The sequence below is a fragment of the Balaenoptera physalus genome (assembly GCF_965194825.1).
Source record: "Balaenoptera physalus genome assembly, chromosome: 2".
NCBI lineage: Eukaryota > Metazoa > Chordata > Mammalia > Artiodactyla > Balaenopteridae > Balaenoptera > Balaenoptera physalus.
The window spans coordinates 177,542,569-177,559,064 of NC_138883.1; the positions used below are offsets into that span (position 1 = coordinate 177,542,569).

Here is a 16,496-nt window from a genome sequence, read left to right on the forward strand (position 1 = left end):
TTATGTACCGACGTATCATATCAGCCCAGGCTAGGTCTCCCTTCTGCGGTGGGGTTCAGACGGGGTGCAGTGGAGGTGGAGAGTGGGGAAGGAGGGCTGTGGTTGCCATGCCAACAGCACCGTGGCAGCCAGCTCCCATCAGGACCACCTCTTCCACCCTGTCTCTTGCATGCCCCAAAGTGCCTGGGCCGCCTCCTCCTACTTTACCAAGATAACCCCGGGGTCCTTCTTGGGCTCCTGACTCAATTTAGGATATAAACCTTGGAGATTAAAATGGGGAACTTTCCTCTTCAACCAGTTACATGACTATGAGATGAATTAATACCACAGGTCTCCCTAGGGGTCTGAGCGAAAGTTGAGATGTGGGTGACTGACCCTAAATATATGAAGTAGCGATTACATCTGCACACACACACACACACACACACACACAAACACACACAGAAATGCAGCAAAGGAGTTACTTCCCCAAATGAAACAAGTTTCTCCCTGCTGCTCAGAAATTGCAATGAGGCTTAATACGTGTAGGCAATTCCTCACCTGATTAATAGATACAAAAGACAGGTATTTATGGGCAGCAGGTATAGCAGGAGAATAAGTAGAAGCATATACAGGTTCCTATAGAGCAAAGCAAGAGGATTAGAGGTGAAAAGAGAAGATTTATCACAGCGGGGTGGGGAAGGGGGAGGGACAAAAACACGGATTTCTCTCACAGAAAGTTAATCTACTCATTGCAATTTCAATTCTCTTCCCAAAAGAGTCCGTCCTACTTGTTTATTTTTTTAGAATGCTAACAGAAATCCCCACACAAGCACAGTAAATACACCCAAGTCAGCTCTGTGCAGTAATTGAGTTACTGGCAAGATTACTGCAATTTACAGAAGATATTCCGTGACCTACAGGGGAACCCTGACTTTCGTGGACCGTTTGAACATCGAATATAAAATATCTTCTTTAACGTCTTTCAAGTTTTTTCATTCTATGGTTGAAACAAAATTTCAGGAAACAGGATAGCGCTCCACTCTGGATCAAGGTGGCCTCTTGCCTCGGGATAAGAAAACCAAACAGAGAGGGGCACCAAGGGGAAGCGTCGGGGATGAGAGTTCCACGTGGCGAGGAGATCTACGTGAGAGTCAGGCTTACCCAAAGCAGATTAGAAATGGCATTATCATCTGTAACTCCTCCTTCTTCCTACAGGTTAAAACAAACAGGAGACATTGCAGAGTGCTGGAAGGGTAGGATCGGGTTATGGTGTCACAATCATTTTCAAGAACTCTGTGCTGGGTGCCAGGAGAAGCATGCACATGCCCACACGATCGGGTGGCACAAACACCGAGTGAACCCATCACTCGCCAGCGGGATAATAATCTTTAATTGGAGGTCATACCAACAGCCTTCCTTACCCTCTTACCCTCAACTGACCTCATGCTCTTGAACTGTGATTTCGAATTTCAATGACAGAGCCAATCAGAGCACGAATGTGGCAGACTGACCTTCCTAGAATTTTCAAGGACTTGTTCTGGGGACATCACAGACCCTAGCTTGATTCACTGACTTGACACGCTGATGGCAGCACAGCCAGATATCAAATCCTGATCTGTGACTCAGATGTGGAGTCGGGCTTGTAACCACAAACTCTATACAGGGTTTTTATTTCCTGGAAAAAGTCTGAAACACTGATGATTATCTTGACCAAAGGGCACAGGAGTCACTGTCTCTGCCTTAAATACTGAAGATGCCAAAATGGGGTTGGAATTTTAAATAATGATTTGGTGAAAATACATAACTCCAATTTAGTTGACACAAAGAGACTCCGGCCAAATCCCTTTTCTTTCAAACTTGGCTTCATTTCATTTCTCTCACTCTCGGGATGGGATGCGTCACTCTGAAGGAAACTCTCCACATACCATATGCTCCAGTGGACGCATTCCCTGCACTACGAGCCCGGCCGTACCTACAAACCAACGGGCTTTGCCATCTTTAGAACTAATTCTATACACGACAAGGGCAAAAGCGTGTAAGTCAGGTTAGCAATGCCCTAAACCACGAACAGGAGGAAGAGAAGAGGGATGGCGAGAGAGAGAAAGAACCCAAGCTGTTTGTCGTAGGAAACGACAGGGTCTGCGAAGTAAATGATCAGCCTTGTTAAGCTCCAAATCATCAATCCTGATTCTGGGGGATAAATTTGGAAAGCAAGGACCTGATGTTACGTGACATCAGCTCTTGAGACATGACTGATCTTTTAGAAGGGAAAGGAAAACTCTAACTAACCTAAAATCTAACCTCAAATCTATTCATGGACCAAAAGAGTATTTTCTTCCATATAGGACCCCCAGTGAGATGCGGGTGGGAGCACCAAAAATTTGTTTTGTTTTAGGACAAACCCTTTGACAGAAACAAAAACTGTTTTAGATTTTCAAGGCATCCTTTACATCATTTTTTTTAATGTGGCTGCATGACAATCTCTAATTACTCGTGTGGCTCGCATTATATTTACTGGACGGCGTGGATTTTCACAGGGAAAGTGATTTATAGAGAGGCCGGTCTCCATCTCCTGCTTCCTCTGTTTCTCCACAGGCTGTAACTCGTGGGACCCTGCTCACTGCACACAAAAGCTCGAGGAGGCCAAACGGTAAAATGTTTCGTAACCACGAATATGTGCGTTTGATGAACTCAGAAACTGTGCAGGAAGTGATGACCTGACTGTAAATCTAGTCCCTTGTCCCTTGGTGCAAAAGATGGAAGGTTCCAGAGCTTGTGCCCCTAGCAAGTCTAGCTCCAGCCCAGGCAGCAAGCTCCCATCTGCATGGAGCACGTGTCATGAATGTCCTTCCTCCTCCAGAGAAGCGTCTGGACACCCAGCAAGCCCTGGCCATGTCTCAAGCACCTCCCCCCGCCACCAGCTACCCGGGGGACTGTCTTAAGGCAGATCAGGTTCAAGGCAGCTCTGCTGCTTCATCTGAGCTGGCGAAGGCGTGGCTGAAATACACAGCCCGCCCTTGGGAAGACATGAAGGCAAGGGCTTATCAGAGGCCATGGGAAAACCACCTGACCTCAACAGAACTTGTGATTTCCCAATGCTTGCTAGAAAAACTGAAAATAGATGGGCTTATTTTAACTTCAAAGAGCTTATTGTCTTGGGCCGAAGTGAACTAGGTCTCGGAGCAGGAGAGCCATGGTGAGTTCACTGCTGGTGCAGAACCCGCCGCGTCCGTGAGCCCAAGACACCACTTCCCACTCAAGCCAGGGCTGCCGCGGACTGGGTTTTCCACCCCAGGGGCAACCGCGGTCCCCTTCTCCCATCTCTTGCCTCCTAAGAACCTCTGCCTAGTGTTAAGGCCGTTCTGTTCTCACCCGCTACTCCCAGCCTTCTGGGCTACCCAGCCTCGGATGATCTCTGTCTCCAAAGTGGGTAGAGCACTGCAATCGATTCCACTACTCACGAGGGCTCTGCCTGGCTTTGTGCTTTGTAGCTTTACTTTTCACGGTGCCGTGCGGGACCTGCTAGGGAAGGTTTCTTTGCATCTTTCGACATGACCAACAGTGAAGCGCTAAAGTTATGTGTGAACCGATGATTTCAAATCAAGCTTTTAAATAAAGTTTGTGGGCAATGGGGATCAATGATTTGAGGGGCAGAGTTTTCTTTCACTTCCGGATCTCATTCTGGAAGTCCAGATTTCCTACACAGGTGCTTGAATATCCAATTAGATCTGAGAACTTTACAAATGGCTGAGCTTTAAATGTCTTTAGTCATTATCTTTAATGTCATATGTCTGTCTCAAAAAAGAGAATTCAAATTGCTGTTTCAATTTAACCTATGAAAACACAGAAGTGCTACAGGAAACAGTGTCAGAACTCTCCCCTCACAGCCCTGTGGACACACCTCCTTTTAATGTAAGTTTCTGAACGCCTGAAGGTCACGTTCATCATTTCTTTCTTCCACAGATGCTTATTAAATTGTTTTAGATTGGAAGGGGTCCAGGTGATCATCTGGTTGTAAGTATTTTGTTTTCCTTTTTGTTTGAGGACTTTTGATCCTGGAAGTTGGCCAGTGGGTGTGCTACGGCATCTACTTTGCCCCCAGCCAGCAGTGCACTGGCAATCACAGGGCCATGCAGGGGGCAAGTCACCGTCCGCTTTGAAAGTGTGCACTGACTGGTCAAAGCTGGTCATCATTACTGGTAATTTAACAACTACATTTGCCTATGAAGAAATGCTTGCCCGTATCAACAACAGTGTATTACTTAATTTTCTCGAAACTTGTACCATACTTTGCTGTACCTTCTCAATAAAAGGCTTACCTGCTCATCATGAAACATGTCTTCAATTATGAAATAAGTCCTCACCGACCACAATTTTGTCCTTCTCTTGTATACTCCTGTTTTAAACCTCGGCATAGGACATTCAAGCCCATGTTGTATATGCAACTTACGAACGGTTAGCGGTCAATGACAGTTTTTCTTTCTAAAGACTTTAATAACATTGTAAAGTCAGACTTCATTTAAGAAGGTCTGAAACCAAAGTAAAAGTGCACACTTCCAAATTTAGGAACGTGCTTGCTGACGCATTAGGTACGTGGTGCTGTTCCCAGTTCTAGAACATCTCAAGACTTTACCTGGTGATCAACTGAAGCCGCTGTGGGACAAACTTCAAGTGTGGACCCTCGTGGCAAGAGAGTGCTATGCTTCCCAGGGTAGTAACCAGTTAAGTTATGCATGCTCGCCTGGTGGATGCACGTCCAAGCGTGATTTAGTTAGAATGCTTTTCCCGCGCACGGACAACGTTACCTTCTTCTTGAGTGACTGTCCCGTTTCTTGGATGTGCAGGCTGCTGGTGACGGCCGCTTTGCCATACTCCTGCTTTCTGTTAAGTCTGTTTCTCCAGTCTTCCTCACCACTTTTCTTCAACAGTGCTAATCTAAGGGGAAGACACACCGACCAATAAGAGTTCAGCACCAACCCTTCCTGGTAACAGAACCACAGTTTAAGTCATCCAGAAGTCTTTGCCCAAGAAATGACCACAGCTGCCTAATTTGAATCATTTTGAATGTCACTTATTCTGAAGAAAGTCTGTCTGGAAAAACAGTATAGATTACTATATTATGTAGATTATTATATTTTCTAAGATGGTCCCAACAGTCTTAAAATCGGATTGAAATGCAAAGCTGAAAACTGACTTTCCCAGATAAAAGATGCAACATCATTCTACCAAAGGAATATCTCTGTTTTGTCCTTGCCTTTGGGCTGAGAGCAGGAAGGAAAATAAAACTAAACATCCCCAGAGAAAAATGTCTTCTAGTGATCCCTTCTGGTCACTTGATGAATTAACATTTAATGACTAAAGCTGGATAGCAGAAACGGGTTTAAAAATTTAAAGCTATTGACAATCTCTGAATATCACATGTTTTAATTACAGGTAAAAGATGATGTTAAGATGTCCTGTATTCTAAGTCCTGTTCTTTTCTTCCAAATGAACTTGGTCTTTCCAATCTGCCTTCTTAATACAGAAACTTCTCTATAAACCCATTTTAAAAATTATCATTTCAACTTTCCTCAGGGGAAAGCTATATACAAAAACAGAATCTAATTAACTGAGGTTTTTACCTAACCTACTTTAGTTCAACTATGGTGTGACTTGATAAAAAGCTGCTTGGATGTTAAAATCTACGAAAGGTTATTCTCATGAACATGAGGCTGTTTCAGTCTTGGGCATTTAAGTTGGACAAACACAGGAGAGATAAAAGGCACAAAAGCGGTGATCGTTAAACTCATTTGAGCTGATGCTCAAACAATTTAAGGATTAGGGAAAAAAATGATTGGACTCCTTCCCTCATGGTGAGTCTGCCGGGCTAGGTCTTCTAAACGTTCATTAATGCATGTCCATAAAGAGCGTATTTATAAGCAACACATCAGCGCTCATTTGGCTGTTAACTCCTGTCAAGTAACCTGGTCTCCCTTCCTTACTGGTCACAGTGGGAACTGAAGTAGATGGCTTCCAAGGGCCCTTCTACCGAGTGTCCTGACTCCATTAAATATTTGAATTGGAGATGGGATGAAATATAACATACTCCACGGTAAAGGTTTAGTTAAGCAAATAAGAAAACAGATTTTGCGGTAAATATGAATCCATGTACATCTACAAATTCGTACAGAATCATACTGTATACTTGTATTCGCTCAGTCAAATAATGGAAAGCAAGCTATAAAGAACTCCCCAAGGAGTTCAAGGGGGGCAAAGGCTTCAAACTCTGGACCTATCCCCTTTCCCGACCTCTTCCTTTTCCTTCCCTTCCCTTCTGCTATGTGACAGCAGGTAAGACCCAACATTCACTCCACAAAGCTGGTATAATGCCGCCTCATTTACCTGTGATATTGTGATTTATAATAAATATATACTTGGTCTTTGTCCCCTTTCCTGGCACAGAGCTCCTACAACTTCTGGAACTTCCTGAATGATGAGAGTGGTAATGGTGTCTTATGTGGATGAGGTGACTTTTGGAAGCATCTAAGTGGGGGCTTGTTGCCAGGAGAACCAACCCTGGGATTAGAGGGTTGGAACTTTCAGTCCCCCACCCTGACCTCCAGGGAGGAGAAAGGGGCTGGAGATTAATTACATCATTGGCCATTGGTGATTCAACTCAATCAGGCCTATGTAACGAAGCCTCCATAAAAAAGCCAAAAGGACAGGGTTCCGAGAGTTCTTGGGTTGGCGGACGGGTGGAGGTTTTGGGAGGTTGGTGCACCTGGTGAGGGCCTGAAACTCCACACCATCTCCTTACACCTCGCCTGTGCATCTCTTCTATCTGCCTGTGCCTTAGTTACCTTCTTTGATAATAAACTTGAAGTCTAGTAAATAAATATATTTCTCTGAGTTCTGTGAGCCACTCTAGCAAAGTAATTGAGTCCAAGGAGAAGGTTGCTGGAACCTCCAGTTTGTAGCCGGTTGGTAGGTCAGAAGCACAGGTGACGGCCTGGACTTGCCACTGGTGTGTGCAGAAAGGGGGAGGGGCGGTCCTGTGGGACAGGGCGCTTACCCTGTGGGGTCTGATGCTGTCTCCAGGTAGATAACATCAGAACTGGGTGGAACTGTAGGACACCCAGCTGGTGTCAGACACTGGCTTGATGGTGAGGGAAAAAATCCACACTGGAAACTAGAGTCAGAATCTTATATCTAAGACCCTACTTGCTCTCATTTAGGCCCAAATTCTATCATCTATGACGCTTGGCAATACTCTGCATTCTATAAGGGCTAGTTCATGTACTTGAAAACAGATTCTAATTTCCTTTAAGGGTTTCCATCTGAACGTCAGACTATATAAGGACTAAGATTTATCTTTCCTCTAATTATTCTGAGTGAGTCAGTTTTATTCTAACAGGAAAAAATAATCAAATAAAATCGAATCATGAAAAGAAATCATGAGTATTTGCATGCTGCAGTAGAGCTTTCAAAGCATCTATAAAGGAGACTTCCAAAAGGTAAGCATGCCAGTACCACCCAAATGAAGATGTATTTCCAATTCATCATCTTGTGAACACGGACATTCATCTCACTGATACTCTTCTTACAGCTCAGAACCAGCTCCTACTTCACCCTTGACCCAGACCAGTAGTTATTCATCTTGGCTACCTCACCTTTGTAATCAATTAGAGTCCAAGTGATTTCAGAGAAATTAAAAAAATCAAATGCAGCCTCAGAAGTTGCGTTTATTAAAAAGAATGCACTATGGTCTTTAAGGGCATTCTCAAAAATAAGGTCCCAAATGTCTGAAGCCATGCCAACATCATCTAAAGAATCATGTGGTTACCCCGGTGGCAGCACGGAGGAATGGAAAACTGATTTAGAAAAAGGCGAAGTGTGGATCTGTAATCACTCTGTAGCCCACCGCGTGCTCTGCTGATGTGCTCGGCAACCTCTAAGACACTGGATGTTGTTGTTCTGAATGAGACATGGGTGCACACACAGGCCGAGGATGTCACTGACCCAGGTCACCCTGCATGTCACTGGGGCAGGGAGCTCTGGTTCCAGCCCCGGCACATCCTGGCTTGTTTCACTAGTTGTGTGTAAGCTGACCAGGCACGTTTTCGCTCTCATGTGTTAGGAACTGCACTGTAATTCTGGCTTTTTTATATACTTCCCCCCTCCCCTGGGATAGCCTTCAAAGAATTCCTCCCTTCCAAGAGCCTGAAATCTTGCTATTAGATACGCTGGCAGGGTCATCCTCAGGAACTTCCAAAGACTACAGAGTAACCAAAATAATATGGAAGAAGCTGTGCTTCAGTTGAGCCCACGTGGTATCAGGCCCAGCCGGAGCCTGCAGAGTGCAAGTGACGGAGAACAAGTAACACGCACCGAAACATACGTGTATTATTCCTGTCCCCTTAGATTTCCGACTTGGTGTTGAACAAGCTGAGGAGGGCGGGAGACCTTTCCAAATGCCTTCTCTCCTGCCATCTCGTGACGCTCCTGAGTCCCCGCAGACCACCGTGCACTGCAGAGGGCTGGGGTGGGTCGGGGGCAAGCGTCTGGTCCTGCACATGCCATAAATTACTGCCTGTGCAACTCAAACAGCTGTCAGCGCTTTTAACGTCCGCCAAGTCCAAGTGCTATTTGCAGGGCTGGGATGCTGAGAGCCTGGGCATCTGCTGAGTCCGAGGCTGAGAACCCGTGAGTTACTCACCCCAAGGCCTGGCCGGGGCCACCGTGATGGGTGCCTGCCAGGCCACTGGGGAAACGGCTCTCCCTCCAGCCACAGCCCATGCCTTCCCAGCAGGGAATACTGGCCTGAGGCGGGCTGTTTCAGCAGCACTGGTCTGACAGCCCAGCTCGATTGCAACAAGTTCTGCAGGCTCACGGCAGCCAGGGCTGGGTCAGATACGGGCCCGGCACACCGAGTGCCTCTAAGATGCAGTACTTTTTTTTCCTCCCTCCTTTAAAGATGCCCCCTTATTTCAGAGAATCGCAGACACCACACAGATAAGGCTGAACAGCACGGGTTAGTCCTTACATCAGATCTTGGCCTTGGCTGGCTTATAGGCTGGAGGAGTGAACTAATATGTCTTTTAAATGCGGGCAAATCAAAGATCAGAAAAGGAGGCAGCAAAGGAAAGACACCTCTGTTCGTAATGCCAACATAAATCCGGGGCCCTCCAGTGGCTGAAATCTCCGGGCCGCAAGGTAAGAACCTCGAGTCTGGCTGGGTGGAAGGTGGGGCTCGCGGGGAACACAGGGGGACCCCAGCCAGGCCCTATAAGGCAGGAGTCTGCAGGCTCAGCCAGAGGCATGGGCGGCCTCTTCAACATTCCTGGGAGTTCAATACATCCTTACGCTCCATCAATTTCCCAGTGGAAGGACGGCTCTTTTGCCTTTTTTAGTCATCTTCTCCCCCCGATAATGAAAACACAGAGCAGTTGTTTCAGTAACGGTGGAAAAAAGATTTCTAAAAGCCTAATAAACTTCTAAAGAGGTATCAAAGGTTTTATCCCTAAATAACACAAAATAGATTCGATTTCCCATGGTTTTCAAAGACATGCCCCATCAGGGACAATTTAAACCCAAACCACGTAGGCAGTTGTGAAGCAGTGACCTTATTAATCCAATGGGAAAAGCAGAATATACCCTAAACTTTATGCTAGTTATGATGCAAACTTGACGTTCGAGATGCCAGAAAAGATGAAGAAAGAACAGGACCTTTTAGATATGTTTCCCAGACCGTCAAACATGTTCTAAAAGAGGAATGTGTGAAGGATTTCCTCTAATTTCTCAGTTGCTACCCTTTTGGAAGTCTTAGTTTACATCTACAAAATGGGGAGAGAATTGCCTCCTTCGAAGGGCTGTCTTCAGCCCTCAATAAGGTCACACAGGGGGAATGCCTTGGGCAGCCTAGGACCCTCGGCGGTCCTCGGTACGGAGGACTTAAGATGCTCAAGTCCTGAGCGGGAAAGAGACAGACGCTCAAGATCAAGGAAGGCAGAACCGTATCCTCAGGCTGCAGCTGCTTACAAGAAATGATGACGGAAATTGACAAAGTCCGGTCTCCACTTCTGGAGAGTCTGGAACATGAAAGTGAAATGTGAAACAAGTGATGCCAAGAACACGCGAGTTGAGAACATTAGCACAGCAGGAGGGAGTACTCTTCCCAGCACTGCTGTTCTGTGAGAACTGCTGCCCTCTAACCGACGTCCCCCCGTGAGAACACACGTTAGCTGCCGAAACGCTGACCTGAACACACGGCAGCCTTGCCACGTGTACTGAGGGGAAGAGTTGACGACCAGCCCCCGGGGGTGGTCCTCTTGGCCACGTGGCCCCAGAGGCCACTGGAATTCAACCTCTCCTTCCGCGAAACGAGGCGGTCAGAGGAATTAGAATAAGGTTTAAAAGTTCTGTTTTATATGTCATCTCAAAAAAGAACAGCCCAAATGAATATAAGAAGAGCATTCTTATTTTTAATGGTCAAGCTTCATTATTTTATTTTAACAGAAGGGAGTAATAGAGACCCCCGCCCTTGGGGAAAAGCTATCGCATATGGACCGTAAAGATATATAGCTTTAGCAAAGTGCAAATAAAAGTACCATCAACATAAGGGGTGGGGGTGGGGGGGAAGATCTCTGGCAATATATTTTGTTTTGGCATAATTTATTACAAACATAAATGCTAAATAAAGTGTCCCTCCTCCTTTTTTAAATGTACAGTTTGACAATTAAACTGAATAGCTGAAAATTTAAGAAGCATTCTCATGATCATGCTTCTGGACAGACTGGGACCAGGAGCCCCTTGGATCTGTGAGAAGCGCTATCTCCCACCAGCCAGGAGGTCCGTGTGTACACAGTCGGCTTTGAACACCCTTCCAGGCAGCTCATGGCAACCTTACAGCCATCTTCCATCTCCTCAGACATCCACAAAGCCCGGGTTAGGGAGCTGCACCTTTACAGCATCTCGTGTTTTTAAAAAATTAGAATTTTACAGTAGGATTAAAACTGTTTTCAGAAAGAGAGAAACTAAAATTCACTAAAAACAGGCAAGCGAACCAAGAATGACTGCATAGCAGATAGGACATCTGATGAAGTTTTTTGTCTAACAGACAGAATATACCCCAAGATGGGAAATTTCTTTAAAAGCCTTTGAGAGAAGGGGTATATTATTATCTTCTACTGGCATTTTACCCCAAGAATGTTTTCTGATGGGTAAAACATCAGAACTTGTGTATAAGTGATACTTATCATTATTTCCCTTAAATGGTACCTCTTCCTTCTCACCTAACCAGTTATCAATAGTTGGGTCTCTGGAGGGTGTGGAGAAAAGGGAACCGTCCTACACTGTCGGTGGGAATGTAAATTGCTGCAGCCACTATGGAGAACAGCATGGAGGTTCCTCAAAAAACTAAAAATAGAGTTACCATATGATCCAGCAATCCCACTCCTGGGCATATATCCAGAGAAAACTATAATTCGAAAAGATACACGCACCCCTATGTTCACAGCAGCTCTATTCACAATAGCCAAGACATGGAAACAACCTAAATGTCCATCGACAGATGAATGGATAAAGAAGATGTGGTACATATACACAGTGGAATATTACTCAGCCATGAAAAAGAATGAAATAACGCCATTTGCAGCAACATGGTTGCAGCTAGACATTATCATACTAAGTGAAGCAGGTCAGACAGAGAAAGACAAATATTATATGATATCACTTATATGTGGAACCTAAAAAATAATACAAATGAGCTTACTTACAAAACAGAAACAGACTCATAGAAAACAAACTTATGGTTATCAAAGGGGAAAAGTGGGGGGAAGGATAAATTAGAAGTATGGGATTAACATATATACACTACTATATATAAGATAAACAAACCCTACTGTATAGCACAGGGAACTATATTCTACATCTTATAATAACCTATAATGGAAAAGAATCTGAAAAAAATATACATGTAACTGAATCACTTTGCCGTACACCTAAAACTAACACAATATTGTAAATCAACTATACTTCAATTAAAAAAAAAAAGTTAGGTATCTGGGACCAAACCCTCTTTGAGCCAGTTTCTGTGGAGAGGACTTCATGCCAGAATAGGCCAAATTGCTTCTCTGATTCAAGCATCACTCCTTTTATTTAGCTCACCCCTTTGGCCCCAACACCCATGCCTCCTCAGTCTCGTAGGTATTCTGTATTTTGAATTTTAAATAATTAAAGGCTAAAGAAAATAAGTTTTAACAGTCTCATTAATTTGTTGGTTGAAAAAGTCTCCATCTATTTAATATTTTATGAATATTATTCAAACTTGAAAAACCGAAGGAAGAATTTTCACTGTGGTTTGATACATCGTCTTAAGTAGCTGGAAATGTACTTAGAAAAAATCAGAGTGGCCAGTGCCGCTCAGAGCAGGAAAACTCCTGAACAGCGGAGGTGCTAAGGAGGGATCCGGGTGGGCGGAACCATACTTCTGCCAATCAAATTGGGAAATTCACGAGAACATTCCACACCCAGTCTTCCTGTCACTCACATCCTCTGCTAAAGGCTGACACAGAAAATACAACCCCAAATATTTCACTCCGATTCTTTGTCTCTGTCCTCTTTATCTCCTCTGAACCCTCCATCACTCTTTGAATGAAATGAGCTTTCAGTGTTATTTAATCCTCAAATGCAGTCTTTCATAGCTACGACCTGATAGGAAATGTCTAAATGCAGTGCAGAAGACTCACCCATTGTACTTTCTGTGAAATAAACAAAACTTAGATTCTAATCCCGAGGATTTATGTCCTACATGTTAATTTTTCTCCGTTCCCTCCACATATAATTTACACTGACAGACAGTCACAAGCAGTGGACACATTCAATTTCAAGCCACGTGTATCCGAAAGGGAAAGAGCCAAGATCTCTGCTCCCGTCACTGGCTGGTCAGAGAACTGAGTATAAAAAAAGAAAACAGAAGCACCCACAAAAGAGGCAGGCACAAGCCTGTTTCTGTATGTCTCCTCGTCTGAGTCTTGACGCAGCATCTCCCAGCACCAGGAAACCAGGCACGGGGGGTAAACGCGGTTTCCCCTCAAATGCCCTGACAGCACAGTCTCTCTGGTAGCTGGATTCATGAGTTTCTCTCTTTGCCCGCTCCTCAGATCTTTTTCTAAGAGCAAGTTGTACGAAGCCCTCCCACCAGTAGAGTTCCTTCTCCATCATCAAGTCTCCTTACCTTTCTTTAATGGACATGGTTTTGCTGGGAGAGTCGAGGATGCCCTCCGCCGCCGGTGCTTTGACCTCCTCAGCAGCAAACACTGCGCACGGACTCCGACAGGGCTTCTCCGGCGGCTGCTCGGAGGGACCCTGCTGCCTCCAGGACACGGGGGGCGCAGTCTGAGCGGCCGGTCTCCCGGCAGCTGCGCCTGTCTGCTCAGCAGTGGGATCTCCGAACTCCGCCGCTGGGAAGCAACGGAGCGCTGTCAGCACTTGCTCCCCCGCGCAAGCATCCTTCGAGCCCTTCACCCCGACCCCAACCCCGGACGGCCCGCACTTGGAGTTCAATCCGTGGGCACGTGGCAGGCTGCCCAGTCCACTGGGATTTATGCGAATCTGGGGCACGCTCTAGTCCCTGAGAAAACCAAAATTCCCAGTGGGTGACTCCACCCAGCGACTTCTTCTGTGACAACTGGTCTTTTCCTGCGTGCGAGACACAGGAAGCTGGTTTGCACTACACACTGCAGAATGTTTCTACGCCTCCAAAACAATACTCTGACATTTCACGTGGGCCATACTCCCAAACCAAAGCCACTATTATAACTGACACACTACCATTTTACGGAAATGCAGAAAGAGAATTACAGTCCCACGCGGCACGGCTTGCTGGTCCACACAAGAAGGGTCTAGGCAGAGAATCTGAAATCCAGACACTGGGTTTCCCTATGCTCACCCAGCCCGGGACCTTTGGGGTCATCAATTTCTAAAAGGGGCCAAAAGAGCTCGGGGTTTGCAAGGCTGTCATGTCAGTTAACGTGACAGAAGTCATCAAAAACCCTTCTCAAGATGTGTGAAAGCGCTTCAGGTATTTTTATGGCAGAAACGTTGATGAGGCCACCGAACAAGTCTCGGGTTCAAGAGGAAGAAAAGTCTGGGGAGGGTACAATTCACACTGGACTTTCAATCCACACTGAACACTTAGTCGTCAACTGCCTTCATAATTCAGTTAAAAACCATCCCAAACGCATGCGACCCATCAAGCAGGAGGGAAAGGAGCGGTAAGTGGTTAAGTTACCTTTCAGCGAAAACTTCCTCTGCGTGACCTTCTCCACGTCCACCTTCTCTTCAAAGAGCTGCCTGTCCTTCCACTCCGGGCTCCCCTGTGCGGTGCCTTGTGCAGTGGAAAATTCCTTCGGTTCATCACCGAACTGAGCCACGGGAGGATGGGCGAGCTCCAGGCTTCCCTTTCTCGGCACAGCATAGATGGGTTCCTTATGGCCATCTCCTTCCCGGACTCTGCTAAGCATGGGGTAGGGTGGCTCTGCTTCCTCGAAGGACCCGTACTTTGTAACACCACCATCTCCACCTGTCAAGACTCCCTTGCTTTCTGTCTCTTCAGATTCTCTCGACACTCCTTTGCTCCCACCGGCCTCTACCGAAGACTGCCAGCCTTGGGATTTCAGGACGCTTCTGACTGGAGAGTCTGAACTTTCTAGCGAAGAAGGAAACTTCTGCTCAGCGGCACTGGAGCTGTCGTCCAGCGGCGGCTTTGTCCGAAGATTCCCTGCGTACATGGGGGTGACGGTAGATGCCGGGGTGGACACAGACGTGTTAACAGTGGGGCAGAAAGGGATGAGCTTGCCACTTTGCACCTGGGAGGACACAGTTCAAAAGGAAAAAGCTGATTTAAAAACACCACCGAGGGACTTCCCTGGCGGTCCAGTGGTTAGGACTCCGCACTCCCGATGCAGGGGGCCCGGGTTCGATCCCTGGTCGGGGAACTAGATCTGCAGCTAACGATCCTGCATGCCGCAACTCAGGCCTGGTGCAGCCAAATAAATAAATAAATATTAAAAAATAAAAATAAAAACACTGCCTACGTAAATACTGCTGTATGGATTGACATGGATGGAGACACTACACTTGGGGCAGTTTTCCTGCTTCTCTGGGTGAGAAACCACACCTAGACGTAGTTGTATAAATGCATCCCGTTAATCAAATCATCTGGGTGAAAAGTAGGTCATGCGCCTTATTTTTCTACCCGAAAGGGACTCAACTCCAGATGATTTCGGCCACGATGCGAACAAGAGAAGAGATACATCCCCGGCATGGCTATCCTCCTTAAGAATGAAGTTATTACCAAGTAACGCCAGGTAACACACTTTACAGGTAGATGCCCTAACTATATCGCTAACCTCAGAGGGACACCGTGTTTCCACGTTTTAAAGACCTATGTGCAAACTGGAGCTGGGTCACAGGTCACCCACCTGTTCCACCTCTCCAAGCGTGACCGGCTGGGTTTGATAGCGAGCATTCATCCTCCTGTGTCTCACGTCTAATCTGTTGCGCGTTGAAATCGCTTTTGAGACCGGCTGGGACAGTTTGTTGAACAAGGCCAACTTCTCCGCTAAGCTCAGGGTGGAGAGGTCTGGCTCTGCTCGCCCGGCAGAATCCGTGCCCTCGTTTGCCTGGTCTCTGGCTAACGCCTTTTGCTGAGCAGATGCCTGCAATCTGAAAGGGGGGAAAAGTGAACCACACACAGGGAGACAAACAGAAGCCCACTGCTAAGGCTGTCTGCTAACTTTCTTCAAAGTGTCACTTCAATTGGAAAAAGGGCTTATTTTTCCCTACCTGGATTTAAAGTTGTGGGCAGCTGGTTAGCTATTAACAAGACAACAGCGTAGGTTGGGGCCCCTCGCGTGGTCAATATCACACAGAGCAGATTTTCAGCTCTGGATTATTTCTAAAAATTGAATTTCCTATTTCAGGAATTAAAGTCGCCTTGGTATACCTTATCTTGGAGAGATGACCTGTATCGTTAGTATCAACAATAAATACGGCTAAAGGGAGTCCGCAGACATTACCTACGGCATATTTAGACACTATCTAAAGGTGCGGTTCAGCAGGTGGTCTTTACATTTTAAATAATTAGGAAATAACACAGTCATTCTATCAACAGTGTTATCTACAACACAGGGTTTTGATTTTCACTTGCTAAACACAAATAGCTTAATTGTAAATATTCTCTCCCTCTTTTTAGTCTCGTATTTTCTCTCATAGGTTTCTACCTGTTTCCTGAAAGGTAGTTAAATCTGAAATTCCAGGTAACTTGAAAAGTGAAGGAAATGTCGGGGCTGATAAATCCCTCCAACTTCCAGGTAGAGGAGAAGGCTTCTAGTTACCGGGTCAGTTCATCTTTGAAGGTCTAAGACAATGCACCTTCTGCCACTGGCAAATCTAATTCTAAATCCAGTGAAAAATATATTCTGCCTTGACTCAGATTAACCAGCGCCTCACAAGTTGTCCCAGACAAGAGACCA

The 16,496-nt window shown here is 45.8% G+C and overlaps 1 protein-coding gene across 16 annotated transcripts in view; it reads right to left on the reverse strand.

The window, feature by feature from the left end:
• Nucleotides 1-16,496, reverse strand: part of SVIL (supervillin) — a 152,423-nt gene that overhangs the window by 45,799 nt on the left and 90,128 nt on the right. For 11 of the 16 annotated variants that reach the window (XM_082449492.1, XM_082449506.1, XM_082449502.1 and 8 more), the window contains 6 exons: nt 15,444-15,687; nt 14,252-14,828; nt 13,196-13,421; nt 4,788-4,917; nt 1,144-1,191; nt 541-618 (listed from right to left, as the gene is read on the reverse strand). In XM_082449492.1, coding sequence (XP_082305618.1) covers nt 541-618; nt 1,144-1,191; nt 4,788-4,917; nt 13,196-13,421; nt 14,252-14,828; nt 15,444-15,687 — 1,303 coding nt within the window. The remainder of the gene's footprint in view (nt 1-540; nt 619-1,143; nt 1,192-4,787; nt 4,918-13,195; nt 13,422-14,251; nt 14,829-15,443; nt 15,688-16,496) is intronic. The other 5 variants (XM_082449498.1, XM_082449505.1, XM_082449503.1 and 2 more) reach the window with 2 other exon arrangements.